Below are 16,192 nucleotides of genomic sequence, written 5' to 3' on the forward strand. Positions count from 1 at the left end.
AGGGTCAGGAAGATTCCCCGGAGAAGGATATGGCTACCTACTCCAGGATTCTTGCCCAGAAAATTTCATGGACAGAGGAGCCTGGAGGGCTACAACCCATGGAGTTGCAAAGACTCCATGACTGTGTGACTGTCACTATTTTTATTGTCTTGCTAAGCTCCAAGAGAGTAAGAGTTACTTTGGCTTTATTCATCAATATAAACCCAACACTTAAGCCAGGATCAAACACAAAATAGGTGTTCAATAAATGTTTATTGAGAGATAATTTAGTACTAATTTCACTATAGCTTAAAAGCCCCCAAAGAAGACTTAGTGAACCTGTTTTCAATGAATAACTGCTTTTCTTGACATTGCTACATCACCAAAAATAGATTCCGTCCTCATTCTATAGTAGATCCAACAATAAACTCCAAATAAGTTGAAAGAGCCTAACCTTGAAAATTAAAACATTTGTAAAAGGCTAGATAAAAGTGAAAGCTTTATCCTAATTGTATAAGGAAGAAACAGAGAAGACAATCAATAAGAAAATAGACAAGAACAGCTATCATAAAAAGTAACTTCTGAAACAATAAAAACATATTTCAAAGTAATAAGAAAAGTGATACATTAAGATAAAATTGTCGTTACATACATGATGCATAAAAGTTTGAAAAAGAAAAGCAGAGAAAAATGATAAAACCCTAAAGAACACTACTTCATGCCTTTAGATAAAAATCAATAATTGGGAAGAGCCACTTCCTGAACGAGGAAATGAAAATAATAAAATGTGCATTTTATTAAGTACTTCCCATATTCCAGGCAACATGGTAGTCCCTGAAGACACAAACATGAAGATTCTATCTCTGCTTTTTCATATCCTAACTGGGGGAAATAGTCCTGTATAGTCCAGTAAATACCTAAGTAGTTTTAAACTTTTTTAAACTTAAAAATTAGTTTGGTTCTAAAAAACTAAAGCTGTTCCTACATCCTGAAGGCTGCAGAATCAATAAAACATAGACTGAGTCCTGATCCTAGTCTACAGTCTGTTGTGGGAGGCAGATATGTAAATAAAAAGGTATCATCAATTTGGTAAGTACTATAGCAGAAAAGTAAAGTACCATATAAGGACAGAAGGAGGTGACAAGAAATCCTGCCCCAAGTTGTCAGAGAAGATCTATTGGAAAATGAGGGAAGAGAGTGGTATTCTAAAGAAAATGATACAAAATCAAAAGGTGCAAAGGTAAAAAAGTATGGCCTCTTCTAAGATGGACATATATATTTTTCATGTACTGAGGGCAGGTTGTGCAAGGGTATGTAGCTGCTGACTAGCTGCAAAGAAGTCAGGCACTGGACCCTAAAAGGCCAGGGGTGCATGTGAAAGGGTTTGAATTTCAAGCAAGAGTGACTTGACCACATGTTGCATTTTTAAAAATCTAGGTAAGGAGAAATCTGTTCAACAAGAAAAATGATAAGGTTTAAAATAAAAATGAAAAGATGGGATATGAGTGATACTAACAAGTCAGAAAAAACAAAACTTAATAACTAACTAATGATACTTGCTCCTTGGAAGGAAAGCTATGACAAACCTGCACAGCATATTAAAAAAGCAGAGATATCACTTTGCTGACAAAGGTACCTATAGTCAATGTTATGGTTTTTCCAGTAGTCATGTGCAGACATGAGAGTTAGGCCATACAAAAGGTTGAGAGCTGAAGAATTGATGCTTTCGAATTGTGGTGCTGAAGACTCTTGACATTCCCTTGACAGCAAGGATATCAAACCAGTCAATACTAAAGGAAATCAACCCTGAATATTCATCAGGACTGTTGCTAGAGCTCCAATACATTGGCCACCTATGCAGAGCAGGCTTATTGGAAAAGATGCTGATACTGGGAAAGATTGAAAGCAAAAGGAGAAGGGGGTGGCAGAGAATGAGGTGGTTAGATAGCATCATCAACTCAATGGACATGAATCTGAGCAAACTCTAGGAGATAATGGAGCACAGAGGAGCCTGGCATGCTGCAGTCCATGAGGTCGCAAAAAGTCAGACATGACTTAGTGACTGGACAGCAACAACACATGGAGTCTGTGAGCAAAGGAGAGGAATGCATCTAAAATGACCACCTGGTCTGTGCCTCCGGCAAAACAGGTATTGTGTCATTAGGCAAATGTGGGATAAGGGGAAAGGAGACTCCGTTAAGTTTTGGAAAATGTTTGGTTCTTTTCACAGTTAACAGGATTCAAATTTAAACAACCATGACATATAATCTTTCATTAATTAAAATATAGTACATTAATAAAAATAATACTCATTGCTGTGGGGTATTGGGGGAAAAGATACACTAATACATTACTGCCCTGCAACCTGGTGAAACTGTCCTGAAAAGAAATCTGGCAACAAATACAAGAGCCATAAAAAATTATCATATACTCTGACCCAAAAACTCAGCTTTTTGGAAGACAGCCCAAGGATGTAATTCAAAAGAAATAAAAAAACTATTTGTATAAAGATGTTTACAACTGTGGTATATATTCCAGACAAAAATTGGAAACAGCCCAAGTGCCCAACAGCGAGGGCTTGTTTAGGCAGACTCAGTGCATCAGTGCACGGGAATATTTGATTGGTATTAAGAATGACAAATACGAGAACTATGTAGAAATAAGGAAAGGGCAATATAAAACAATGAGCAAAAAATGCAGAATTTAAAATGATGCGTATACAATGATCACAACTATGTAAAATTTTATCTGTATAACCAGGAGGACTGGAAAAACTACAGAGCTGGTAATTTAGAGTGCTGACATTTTTGTTATTGTTAGTTGAGTCACTGGGAATATTTATGCATTTAAAGTTGTATTGCACTGTGTATTTAGTACATCTACATTAAGAAAGGTAAATCTCCATTTTTTCAGGAACGTAAGAAAAAAAGTATTCATCAGTACCTTTCCTTCTTGCCTTGTGTAATTTTTTCTAGCCTCTTGAGTCCTATTAGTCTTTAGATGTATGGAAAACTAGGCCTTTCCACTTGTCACCATACCACCTGGTCACATGCTCATTCTTTAAACTGTCTCTTACGATTGTGTCCAAGTTCTTATTCACAACAAGCTAACATCTATATGCTCACAGTTACACCATGTACTAGGATGCCTTAACTATACATTATATACTGTGCAGAAGTGTCTCCTCAGTATGATTTTTTAATCTTTGACATAGAGAAATATTTGTTTCTTACCTTCTGTTACCCTGGTGTAACTATCTCCCTTAAATGGGCCTTTATTAAATGTAAAGTCCAATTCCTCTGGATTCTATTTCTTCTAGCCTTAAAAGACTTCTCATTTGGTTATATCCTTTATCTCTTATACCATCTAGCTCTTCTCTCCTATTTAAGTCTAAACATACAAACCTGTTCTGCTATCTTCCACATTAAATTAAATGGAAAAATGCCATTATCTCCCTTGACCCCAAGTCTCCCTTCATTTTTCTACTCTCTTTCACGGTACAAATTTTCCTAAGAGCTGTCCACATTATTGTTTCCAATTTCTCACCCCTCATTCACTCTACAAACTATTGTGATCTGACTTCAGTTCCACCACTCCACTGAATTATATTTTTCAAGGTCACCAACAACCTGCATGTTCCCAGATTCAACCGCACTTTTCTGTCTTCCTATTACTTGTCTTCTTGGCCTTCCAGCAGCATCTCCTCTGTTTTCTTGGTTCCTATACCTCTCTCTCTCCCTTTCCTCTTACATATGAGGCCATCCCTCTTTTCTCACATCTCTGAATATGATAGTTCCTTTGAGCTCTCTCCTAAGCCTTTGGCTCATTTCTTTATATATTCTAACTAATCTCCTCTATTTCCATTGTTGTTGTTTTTCAGTCGCTAAGTCATGTATGACTCTTTGCAGTCTGGTATTCCCATCTTTTTAAAATTTTCCACAGTTTGTTGAGATCCACACAGTCAAAGCTTTTAGCGTAGTCAATGAAGCAGAATCCGATGTTTTTTGGAATTGCCTTGCTTTTTCTATGATCCAACAAATGTTGGCAGTTTTATCTCTGATTCATCTGCCTTTTCTAAAACCAGCTTGCACATCTGGGAGTCCTCGGGTAAGTACTGCTGAAGCCTAGCTTGAAGGATTTTGAGCATTACCTTACTAGCATGTAAAATGAGTGCAGTTGTAAGGTAGGTTGAACATTCTCTGGCATTGCCTTTCTTAGGGATTGGAATGAAAACTGACCTTTCCAGTGCTGTGGCCACTGCTGAGTTTTCCAAATTTGCAGACATATTGAATGCAGCATGTTAATAGCATCATCTTTTAGGATTTTAAATAGTTCAGCTGGAATTCTATCACCTCCACTAGCTTTGTTTGAAGTAATGCTTCTTAAGGCCCACTTGACTTCACACTCTAGGATGTTGGCTCTAGGTGAGTGACCACACCATCATGGTTATCTGGGTCATTAAGATTTTTTTATATGGTTCTTCTGTGTATTCTTGCCACCTCTTCTTAATCTCTTCTGCTTCTGTTAGGTCCTTGTCATTTCTGTCCTTTATAAAGCCTGTACTTGCATGAAATGTTTCCTTGGTATCTTCAATTTTCTTGAAAAGGTCTCTAGCTTTTCCCATTCTATTGTTTTCCTCTATTTCTTTGAATTGTTCACTTAAGAAGGCCTTCTTATCTCTCCTTGCTATTCTTTGGAAATCTGCATTCAGTTGGGAACATCCTTCCCTTTCTCCCTGCCTTTCACTTCTCTTCTTGCCTCAGCAATTTGTAGCCTTCTCAGACAAACACTTTGCCTTTGTGCATTTCTTTTTCTTTGAGATGGTTTTGGTCACTGCCTCCTGTTCAATGTTAAGAACCTCTTTCCATAATTCTTCAGGCACTCTGTCTACAAGATCTAATTCCTTGAATCTATTCATCATCTCTACCATACAATCATAAATGATTTGATTTTGGTCATACCTGAATGGTCTAGTGGTCTTCCCTACTTTCTTAAATTTAAGTCTGAATTCTGCAAAAAAGAGCTCATGATCTGAGCCATAGTCAGCTCCAGGTCTTGTTTTTGCTGACTGTATAGAGCTTCTCCAATTTTAGCTGCAAAGAATATAATCAATCTGATTTTGATATTGACCATTTCCATGACGGAGAAGGCAATGGCAACCCACTCCAGTACTCTTGCCTGGAAAATCCCATGGATAGAGGGGCCTGGTGGGCTGCAGTCCATGGGGTCGCTAGGAGTCAGACACGAATGAGGGACTTCACTTTTCACTTTCATGCATTGGAGAAGGAAATGGCAACCCAATCCAGTGTTCTTGCCTGGAGAATCCCAGGGACGGGGGAGCCTGGTGGGCTACCATCTATGGGGTGGCACAGAGTCAGACATGACTGAAGCGACTTAGCTGCAGTAGCAGCATTTCCATGATGCCCATGTATAGAGTCATCTCTTGTGTTGTTGGAAGAGAATGTTTGCTATGATCAGTGTGTTCTCTTGACAAAACTCGATTAGTCTTTGCATTGCTTTATTTTGAGCTCCAAGACCAAATTGCCTGCTTCTCCAGGTATCTCTTGACCTCCTACTTTTGCATTCCAAACCCTGTGATGAAAAGGACATTTTTTTTTTTTTTTTTTAATGTTCTAGATAGTTTCATAGGTCTTCATAGAACTTAGGGTCAACTTCAACTTTTTTGGCATTAGTGTTTGGGGCATCAGATCAGATCAGATCAGATCAGTTCAGATCAGTCGCTCAGTTGTGTCCGACTCTTTGCAACCCCATGAATCGCAGCACGCCAGGCCTCCCTGTCCATCACCAACTCCCGGAGTTCACATAGACTCATGTCCATTGAGTCAGTGATGCCATCCAGCCATCTCATCCTCTGTCGTCCCCTTCTCCTCTTGCCCCCAATCCCTCCCAGCATCAGAGTCTTTTCCAATGAGTCAACTCTTCGCATGAGGTGGCCAAAGTACTGGAATTTCAGCTTTAGCATCATTCCTTTCAAAGAAATCCCAGGGCTGATCTCCTTTAGCATGGACTGGTTGGATCTCTTTGCAGTCCGAGGGACTCTCAAGAGTCTTCTCCAACACCATGGTTCAAAAGCATCAATTCTTTGGGGCTCAGCCTTCTTCACAGTCCAACTCTCACATCCATACATGACCACAGGAAAAACCATAGCCTTGACTAGATGAACCTTTGTTGGCAAACTAATGTCTCTGCTTTTGAATATGCTATCTAGGTTGGTCATAACTTTCCTTCCAAGGAGTAAGCGTCTTTTAATTTCATGGCTGCAGTCACCATCTGCAGTGATTTTGGAGCCCAGAAAAGTAAAGTCTGACACTGTTTCCACCGTTTCCCCATCTATTTCCCATGAAGTGGTGGGACTGGATGCCATGATCTTCGTTTTTTGAATGTTGAGCTTTAAGCCAACTTTTCACTCTCCACTTTCACTTTCATCAAGAGGCTTTTGAGTTCCTCTTCACTTTCTGCCATAAGGGTGGTGTCATCTGCATATCTGAGGTTATTGATATTTCTCCCAGCAATCTTGATTCCAGCCTGTGTTTCTTCCAGTCCAGTGTTTCTCATGATGTACTCTGCATATAAGTTAAATAAATAGGGTGACAATATACAGCCTTGACTTACTCCTTTTCCTATTTGGAACCAGTCTGTTGTTCCATGTCCAGTTCTAACTGTTGCTTCCTGACCTGCATACAGATTTCTCAAGAGGCAGATCAGGTGATCTGGTATTCCCATCTGTTTCAGAATTTTCCACAGTTGATTGTGATCCACACAGTCAAAGGCTTTGGCATAGTCAATAAAGCAGAAATAGGTGCTTTTCTGGAACTCTCTTGCTTTTTCCATGGTTCAGCGGATGTTAGCAATTTGTTCTCTGGTTCCTCTGCCTTTTCTAAAACCAGCTTGAACATCTAGAAGTTCACCGTTCACATATTGCTGAAGCCTGGCTTGGAGAATTTTGAGCATTACTTTACTAGCGTGTGAGATGAGTGCAATTGTGCGGTAGTTTGAGCATTCTTTGGCATTGCCTTTCTTTGGGATGGGAATGAAAACTGACCTTTTCCAGTGCTGTGGCCACTGCTGAGTTTTCCAAATTTGCTGGCATATTGAGTGCAGCACTTTCACAGCATCATCTTTCAGGATTTGGAATAGCTCAACTGGAATTCTATCACCTCCACTAGCTTTGTTCATAGTGATGCTTTCTAAGGCCCACTTGACTTCACATTCCAGGATGTCTGGCTCTAGGTGAGTGATCACACCATCGTGATTATCTGGGTCATGAAGATCTTTTTTGTATAGTTCTTCTGTGTATTCTTGCCATCTCTTCTTAATATCTTCTGCTTCTGTTAGGTCCATACCATTTCTGTCCTTTATCGAGCCCATCTTTGCATGAAATGTTCCTTTGGTATCTCTGATTTTCTTGAAGAGATCTCTAGTCATAGACTTGGACTATTGTGATGTTAAATGGTTTGCCTTGGAAATGAACTGAGATCATTCTGTCATTTTAGAGACTGCACCCAAGTACTGCAGACTTTTTTGTTGATTATGAGGGCTACTTCATTTCTTCTAAGGGATTCTTGCACAGTAGTAGATACAGTGGTCATCTGAGTGAAATTTGCCTGTTCCTGTCCATCTTAGTTCACTGATTTCTAAGATGTTGATGTTTACTCTTCCATCTCCTGCTTGACCACATCCAATTTAACGTGGTTCATGGACCTAACATTCCAGGTTTCAAAGCAATATTGTTCTTTACAGCATCAGACTTTACTTTCACTGCCAGAGATATCCACAACTGAGCGTCATTTCTGCTCTGACACAGCCACTTCATTCTTTCTGAAGCCATTTGTAAACTGCCTTCCACTTTTCACTGGTATCACATTGGACACCTTCTGATCTGGGGGACTCATCTTCCAATTTCATATCTTTTTGTCTTTTTATACTGTTCATGGTGTTCCTGTAGCAGGAATACTGGAGTGGTTTTTCTATTCCCTTCCGCAGTGGACCATATTTTGACAGAATTCTCACTATGACCCATCCGTCTTGGGTGGCCCTGCAGGGCACAGCTCATAGCTTCATTGAGTTACACAAGAGTCCCTTCACCACAACAAGGCTGTGATCCATGAAGGAACACATCACCATACCCTTATCCAACATATCAAGTCCTGTGGCTTCCACTGCCAATGATACATTCCATTTCCACAACCCATTTCAGGTTCCTATCATTATGTGTACCACTACAACAGCTTTTCTCACTGATTTCCCTGCCTCCTCTCCAATCTGTTTGTCACAGAGGAGACATAGAATACTTTCTGTATAATAAATCAAATTTTTTCACTCCCCAGGTTAGAAACATTCAGTATCTTTCTCACTGTGCTCAGAAGAAATTCTAAGCCCTTCATTATGCCTATAAGTCTCTATATAACTCTTTTTTGTTTAGTTTTTTAAATTTATTTATTTTTATTGAAGGATAATTGCTTTACAGAAATTTGCTGTTTTCTGTCAAACCTCAACATGAATCAACCATAGATATACATAATTACTTCTCTAAATATACCTTTCTTTTGTCAATCTGGCCCCTTTCTCATCCTTAGGATCTTTGACATGCTTTTCATTTTTTCAAGAACACTGACACTGTTCATTTCTCATTTTGTCTAGTTAATACTCATTCAAGTTCAAATTACACTTTAATGAATTTTTAAAAATTATAGTTGATTTACAATATTATATTATTTCTGGTGTATGACATACTAATTCAATATTTTTATAGATCATACTCCATTTAAAGTTACTGTAAAACATTGACTATATTTGTCATGCTGTACCATATATGCTTGTTAGCTTATTTATTTTATACATAAGCTTGTGTTTGTATCTCCTAATCTCCTACCCTTGTCTTGTCCCTTCCCCTTCCCTTCTCTCCACTGGTAACCACTGGTTTGTTCTCTATATATGTGACTGTTTCTGTTTTTTTATATTTATTAATTTGCTTATTTTTTAGTTTCCACATAGAAGTAATAACACAAAGTATTTATCTTTCTCTGGTTTTTTCACTAAGCATAGTACCCTTCAGGTCTATTCATGTTGTTGAAAATGGCAAAATTCATTCCTTTCTATGGATGAGTAATATTCCATTCCAAATTTTTATCCATTCATTAGGTTGCTTCCATATCTTAAATAATGTTGCTATGAATACTGGGGTACATTTATCTTTTTGAATTAGTGTTTTCATTTTCTTCAGATATATACCCATAAGTGGGATTGCTGGATCATATGGTAGTTCTATTTTTAGTTTTTTGAGGAACCTCCATACTGTTTTCCAATGAGGCTGCACCAATTTACATTCCAACCAACAGTCTACTAGGGTTCCTTTACGCTATATCCTCACCAACATTTGTTAATTGTGGTCTTTTTGACGATAGCCATTCTGACAGGCGAGAGGTGCTATCTCATTGTGGTTTTGATTTGCATTTCTCTGATGATTAGAAACGTTAAGCATCTTTTCATGTGGTTGTTCCTCTTACATGTTAATCCTTTAGAGAACACTTCCAACCACCTAACTTGGTCAAATCTCAGCATTTACAGTCATTCATAGAACCTTGTTCCTCTCCTTGTTATTGTTTCAGTCTTAAGATAAGTTGATTATTGCCTACGTCTCCCTTACCATAGTACATACTCCATGAACGTAGAGAAAGTATTTGTTTTTGTTTATTATAACACTCCTGTTTTCAAACACAGTTCCTGGAACATAGCAATTACTCAAGAAGTAGTTGCAGAATGAATGAATTACTGATACAAAGTCATGCTACTGAGAAGACACTATATTAATCAAATCATTAAAGAAAAGGTATAATCTAAAAGAATAACTATGTGGACTTAGTTATTGGCTTTGCTTATGTATTATGAACTATGAGAATGTTCTAAATATGTGATTCTTATCCCCTAATTACAACATGTAAAATAAGGCCTTCATCACCATACCCCCTCTCCACCACATACATGGGATAATTTAAAAGTTCAGCAAAAGTATGCAAAAGGAAGCCCAGAGTTGTACTTGTAGGTAGGAGTAAAGGTCAGAAAAATTGTTCTGCAAGAAAAAAGGGAACTTCCTACTGAGAGAGAAGGAGAGGGGGTAAAAAAAGGGTGAAGGAAGGACAGAAGTTAATATAAAGGCTTGGGGATTCTTTGTAAAGAGGAAAATACCTAAAATTAAATTTCAGGCCATTAATGTTACAGTGTAAATCCTTCCACCTTCCCAAGCCTTCAATAACATCTGCTATGTTAATTAGCTTAGATCAAGACTAGGCTACCACAAAAGGGAAGAGAGAGAGTCATAAGAGCCACCAAGCCAGAAGGACCATTAAGGAGGTTAGCCATAGGTTTCTTTGTACTGGGATATATCTGTTTATACTTGTATACCATTTATCTAACCTCACTTGGGCTGTACAATTCACTGGAAAACATCTTACTTGCTTTTGAATTTATAGGAATAACCATAACTATTCCGGAATATGACAGGATGCTGCATAAAATGTATGCCAGATGAACTCCTGCCTCTCCCACCTTCCTTGTTCCCGCCCTTCCAGGTATAGTCACATCTCCACTTTGGGTCTTGGATTCAACATCTAACTTCAGTCTTCCTCATGCTATTCCCTCTGACATTCCCTCCAACCCTGCATAATTAGACTCAACATGCATGAATATTCCACTTATTTTATCTGGGCCTGGCCCACCAGCAGCACTGGGGAAGACAGCATTTAACATAGTGACCATCCACAACCAATGCTTAATAAATGACTATTCGATTCGGTCAAAATTAAATAAATCACACGATAGTAATTCTCTAGAATACCTAACAAATTTGTTAAGATATGCTTTAATGTACAGATGTTTGTAGTGTTTCTCAACTTTTTAACCTAGTTCCACTGTCCAGGATTTTGTCAAATTTTACTTTCTATAAGAGTTCCCAAGAGTATAGCAGATAATATTTTGCCTTCTAAAAAATATTAAGTTATATTATGCAATGCTATAGTATTAAATGTGCTTTTTAAAACAACACATCCTTTCCAACCTGTTTTGGAGTTTGCGATATTCCTCCCAATCCCACCCACTTCTGCTGACTGTGGAAGGCCTGGAGAGAGAAGTTCTTGCACTGTTTGTAGAGAATCCTTGGTTTATGGTGGGAGTTTTCACTTTGAAAGAGTCTCTCTGTCCTTCTTAAGACCAGAAATAACCAGGAAGAGTACAAATACATTAACTCATTACATGTAATGAACAACGTTTTAAAAACTGCTAAATAATCTGACCTACCCATCTAGAAGGGCGATGACGTTTTTCCTGGGCCGCCCAATATTAGGGCCATACAAGCTGGCTCTGGAGTAAATCCGGATGGGTTGCAACAGGCTCTTCAGCTGGATGTAATCCTTTCCCAACTGGCTGCCATTTACTGCCCGGCCATGCATGGTCCGATAGTTATTTGGTTCTAGATTAAAAGCAGACATGCAAGTCAGAGTTGGGAAGAGTGAGGTTCTGCCAACCTTTTCCTAGCCACAGATCTCTCTCCCTTTTTTCTTAACAATGTAAATAAAATAACCAAAGGAGGGTGCAAGTTAGCTTAACTTGAGAAACTGTCCCAGCAAAAAAGTCAAGTGCCATTTTATCATTCTATTTATTTTCAAACTAATCTTCACAAAAGGTCATCTAATCCACAACAGAGAGACCATACTGATTTTCAAATGATAGTTTATAATAAACGGCATATTGAGTTGAACAGTATTTCCCCCAAATTAATGTCAATCTAAAACTTTAGAATGTAATCTTATTTGGAAATAGGGTCTTTGAAGAAGTAATTACTCAAGATGAGGTCATATGGGATTAGGATGTGCCCTAAATCCAAAGACTGGTGTTTTTATAGAGAAAGGAGAGGAAGATTCAGGTACACAGACATACAAGGAGGAAGCCCATGTGTTAATGGAGGCAAGAATTCAAGTAATACTGCTATTCCAAGGCTTGCTGGTAGCTATTAGAAGCTAGAGAGAGGCACTGAATAGATTCTCTCTTAAAGTCTCCAGAAGGAATTAACCTTGGCAATGCTTTGATCTCAGACTTCCTAAACTGTGATAGAACAAACATCTCTTGTTTTACAGCACTAAGCTTGTCATGACAGGCCTAGAAAACTAATACAAATGGTAAGAAGGGAATGGTTCATAAAAATGATCCTTGTGTCAAAAAGACAGAAAAAATTTAATGTTCAATTAAACACAATTAACACAAAGTGGCTGAGTGTAGTCCTCTCGCCCAGTTCCTATTAACTTGTTAGTCCTAAAAAGACAAGGAAAGTCCTAAAATCCAGCAGTTGCACTGCTGGAAGAGCTAACTTGATTTGCAATGAAGGACATATCCCAGAGAAGGCCAACATTTTGGTTAACTTGAGGTTTTGACACTGGTAGGGGCAAGAAATAGATCAGCAGACTCACAAGAAATGTAACAGGGAGATTTGGGGAGCGAGGAAATCACTGAGGATTTTGGTAAACCCACAAATACCCCTCATAGTCTGGAAAGTTGTTCTCAGGAGGGACTGGAGAGGGCACTAGCTATCTACACATTCCCAGATGAATGTGAAACATAATATACTCATAAAGGACACATGAAAAGGCAGGTCAGAAATTAAAAGCCAGTCAGACTTGCAAAATGCCTGAATTTTGAATGTGTTCACAAACCTATACACAAATCTAACGGTAAAGATGAAGCCATAACAGCTCAAAGCAAGCGTAACCTCTGATCATTCATCACCTCACCACTAAGCTATGCCGACGCAGAGGCAACCCCTGGGAAGCTGGCTTTACAATTAAAAAATAATTGAAAAATTAAAAAAAAAAGAACGAATAGATATTAGTAGCTACATGATGCAAGGGAGATGAACTCTATGGAACTAGTCCAGGAAGTGAGTAAACAAACAGAAAAGAAATAACAAAAAAACCTCTGGAAAGGAGGATTTGGAATCCAGAGTTACCCCACCATATTATCTAAAATGTATAGTTTTAAACCACAAAAAATGACAGCATGTAAAAAAATAGGAAAGTATTACCCATAAGCAAGCAAAAAAGAGAAAAGAAACTATTTCTTAGGGAACTCAGATGTAGGACTTAGCAGACAAGGACTTCAAAACTGCTATTATAAATATGCTTAAAGAACTAATGGAAGAATAAAAAATTAAGGTATGATTTTACTGACTAATTACATATAAATATAGAGATATTAAAAATAAATACAGATAGAAATTACCAAAAATTATCAAATGGAAATCTTGGAACTGAAACAACTCTTCACATTTAGAACACAATGGAATTAGTAGCTGAATTTTTATCAGAAATAAGGCCAGAAGACAGTGAGATGATACATCCAAAATTCTGGGAAAAACATCAATCAACAATTCTGTATGCAGCAATCTATGCTTCAAAGCTGAAAGCAAAATGTAGATCTTCCCAGAAAAACAAAGGACAGAACTTGTTGTGAGAAAATTTGTCTTACAAGAAATAAGAAAGGATATCTTTTAGGTTGAAAGAAAATGACAGCAGATAGTGATCCAAAAGCACACAGAGAAATAAAGAACACCAGTGTATGTTAATATATGTGTGCCCTGACCATAATAGAATTAAACTGGGATTCAACAATGGAAAGAAATTTGAGAATCTATAAATATTTGGAAATCAGACAAATAATCCATAAGTCAAAGAGGAAATTGCAAGAAGAATTAGAAAATATTTTAATGAAATGAAAATGAATATATAATACATAAAAATGTATAGGATGACACCAAAGGCACAATCCATGAAAGCAATAATTAAGAAACTGGACTTCATTAAAAAAACTTTTGCTCTGCAAAAGGCAATGTTGAGAGAATAGAAGACTAGCTAAAGACTGGGAGAAAATACTTACAAAAGACATACCTAATAAATGACTTATTAAAAATATAGAAAGAGCTTAAGACTTACTAAGAAAACAAACAACCTGATTTAAAAATATGCTAAAGGTTTTAACAGATACTCACCAAAAAAGACATACAGATGGCAAACAAGTACATGAAAAAAAGATGTTCTACTTTATATGTCATCAGGGAAGTGCAAATTAAAACAACAATGAAGTTCCACTATATACCTATTAAGAATGGCCAAAATTTGTAACACTAACACCACCAAATACTAGCTAGAATATGGAGGAATTAGAGGAACAGAACTCTCATTTATTGCTGATGGGAATGCAAAATGATATGGTTACTCTGAAAGTTTGGTGGTTTCTTACAAACAAAACATACTGTGAGCATATAATCCAGCAATCATGTGCCTTGCTTTTACACTGCTGCTGCTGCTGCTAAGTCGCTTCAGTCGTGTCCGACTCTGTGCGACCCCATAGACGGCAGCCCACCAGGCTTCCTCGTCCCTGGGATTCTCCAGGCAAGAACACTGGAGTGGGTTACCATTTCCTTCTCCAATGCATGGAAGTGAAAAGTGAAAGTGAAGTCGCTCAGTCGTGTCCGACTCTAGCGACCCCATGGACTGCAGCCTACCAGGCTCCTCCGTCCATGGAATTCTCCAGGCAAAAGTACTGGAGTGGGGTGCCATTGCCTTCTCCGTGCTTTTACACAAAGGAGATGAAAGCTTATGTCCTCACTTTGTCTGCACATGGATGTATGGCATCTGTATTCACAAGTGCCAAAAGTTGGAGGCAAACAAGATGTTCTTCAGTAGATGAATGGATAAATAAGCTGTAGTACATTCACACAATGGAATATTATTCAGCACTAAAAAGAAATGAGCCATCAAGCCATGAAAGGGTCCATGGAGGAACCTTAAATGTATATCATTAAGTGAAAGAAAGTGTTAGTCACTTAGTAGTGTGGATTCTTCACAACCCCATGGACTGTAGCCCACCAGGCTCCTCCATCCTTGGGATTTTCCAGGCAAGACTACTGGAATGGGTTGCCATTTCCTTCTCCAAGGGATTTTCTTGACTCAGGGATTGAACCTGGGTCTCCTGCATTGCAGGCAGACTCTTTACTGTCTGAGCCACCAGGGAAGCTGGCATTAAGTGAAAGAAACCGATCTTAAAAGGCTGTAATACTGTATGAATCCAACTATATGATATTCTTATATCATAAGAATAAAAGGAAAAACTTTGCAGATTGTAAAAGGACCAGTGGTTGCCAGGGGCTGAGGAGAGGTGGGAGGGATGAATAGGTGGAGCACAGAGGAATTTTATAGCAGTAAATACTCTACATGATACTATAATGATGGATACATGTCATTATACATCTCAAACCCATACTATGTACTCATCAAAAGTGAACCATAATGTAAACTATGAATTTTGGGCGATTATGATGTATAATGTAGGTTCATCAATTGTAACAAATGTACCACTCTGGTGAGGGATATTGATAGTGGGGGAGGCTACCCAAGTATGGGGGCACGGAATATATGGGAAATCTCAGTACCTTCTCAGTTTTGCTGTGAACCTAAAACCGTTCTTTTAAAAAGTTTTTTAAAAAGTTAATTTGAGCAATAAGAGACACTAGGGATACACACGCAAAGGCCATGTGAGGACATAGTGAGAAGGTGGCCATCTGTAAGCCAAGAAACAGATCTCAGTGGGGGGAAAGCTCTGGTGATACGTATATGTTAGACTTCTAACATTTTTTATTGGTTAGGGAAAAAAACAGTGCTTACAGCCTTACAGACTCCTATATTAGAAAATAAGAAAGATCTCGAGTCAATAATCTAAGTTTTTCTCTTAAAGAAAAAGAGAAAAAGAAGAGGGAAATAAAATCAAAGCAAGAAGAAAGAAAATAATAAAAATTAGAGTAGAAATCAATGATATAATAAAGGAGAAAAATCCATTGAAGTAAAAGTTGGTTCTTTAAAAAGATCAACAAAATTGATACAACCTTTGGCTAGACTGGCCAAAAAATAGAGAAGAAACAGATGACCAAATTTAGGAATGAAAGGGGAAATACTATTAAGGACCTCACATTAATTAAAAGGATAAGGGACTACTGACACTTGCTCCTTGGAAGGAAAGCTATGACAAACCAAGACAGCATATCAAAAATCAGAGACGACACTTTGTCAACAAAAGTCTATATAGTCAAAGCTATGGCTTTTCCAGTAGTCACGTATGGATGTGAGAGTTCGACCATAAAGAAGGCTGTGAA

At 38.0% G+C, this 16,192-nt stretch overlaps 1 protein-coding gene across 3 annotated transcripts in view; it reads right to left on the minus strand.

The window, feature by feature from the left end:
• The window catches only part of HPSE2 (heparanase 2 (inactive)), a 727,458-nt gene that overhangs the window by 266,658 nt on the left and 444,608 nt on the right, over window positions 1-16,192 (minus strand). For all 3 annotated transcript variants that reach the window (XM_025274425.3, XM_025274427.3, XM_025274426.3), the window contains exon 5: window positions 11,293-11,464. In XM_025274425.3, coding sequence (XP_025130210.1) covers window positions 11,293-11,464 — 172 coding nt within the window. The remainder of the gene's footprint in view (window positions 1-11,292; window positions 11,465-16,192) is intronic.

This window comes from Bubalus bubalis, chromosome 23 (assembly GCF_019923935.1).
Source record: "Bubalus bubalis isolate 160015118507 breed Murrah chromosome 23, NDDB_SH_1, whole genome shotgun sequence".
Lineage (NCBI taxonomy): Eukaryota > Metazoa > Chordata > Mammalia > Artiodactyla > Bovidae > Bubalus > Bubalus bubalis.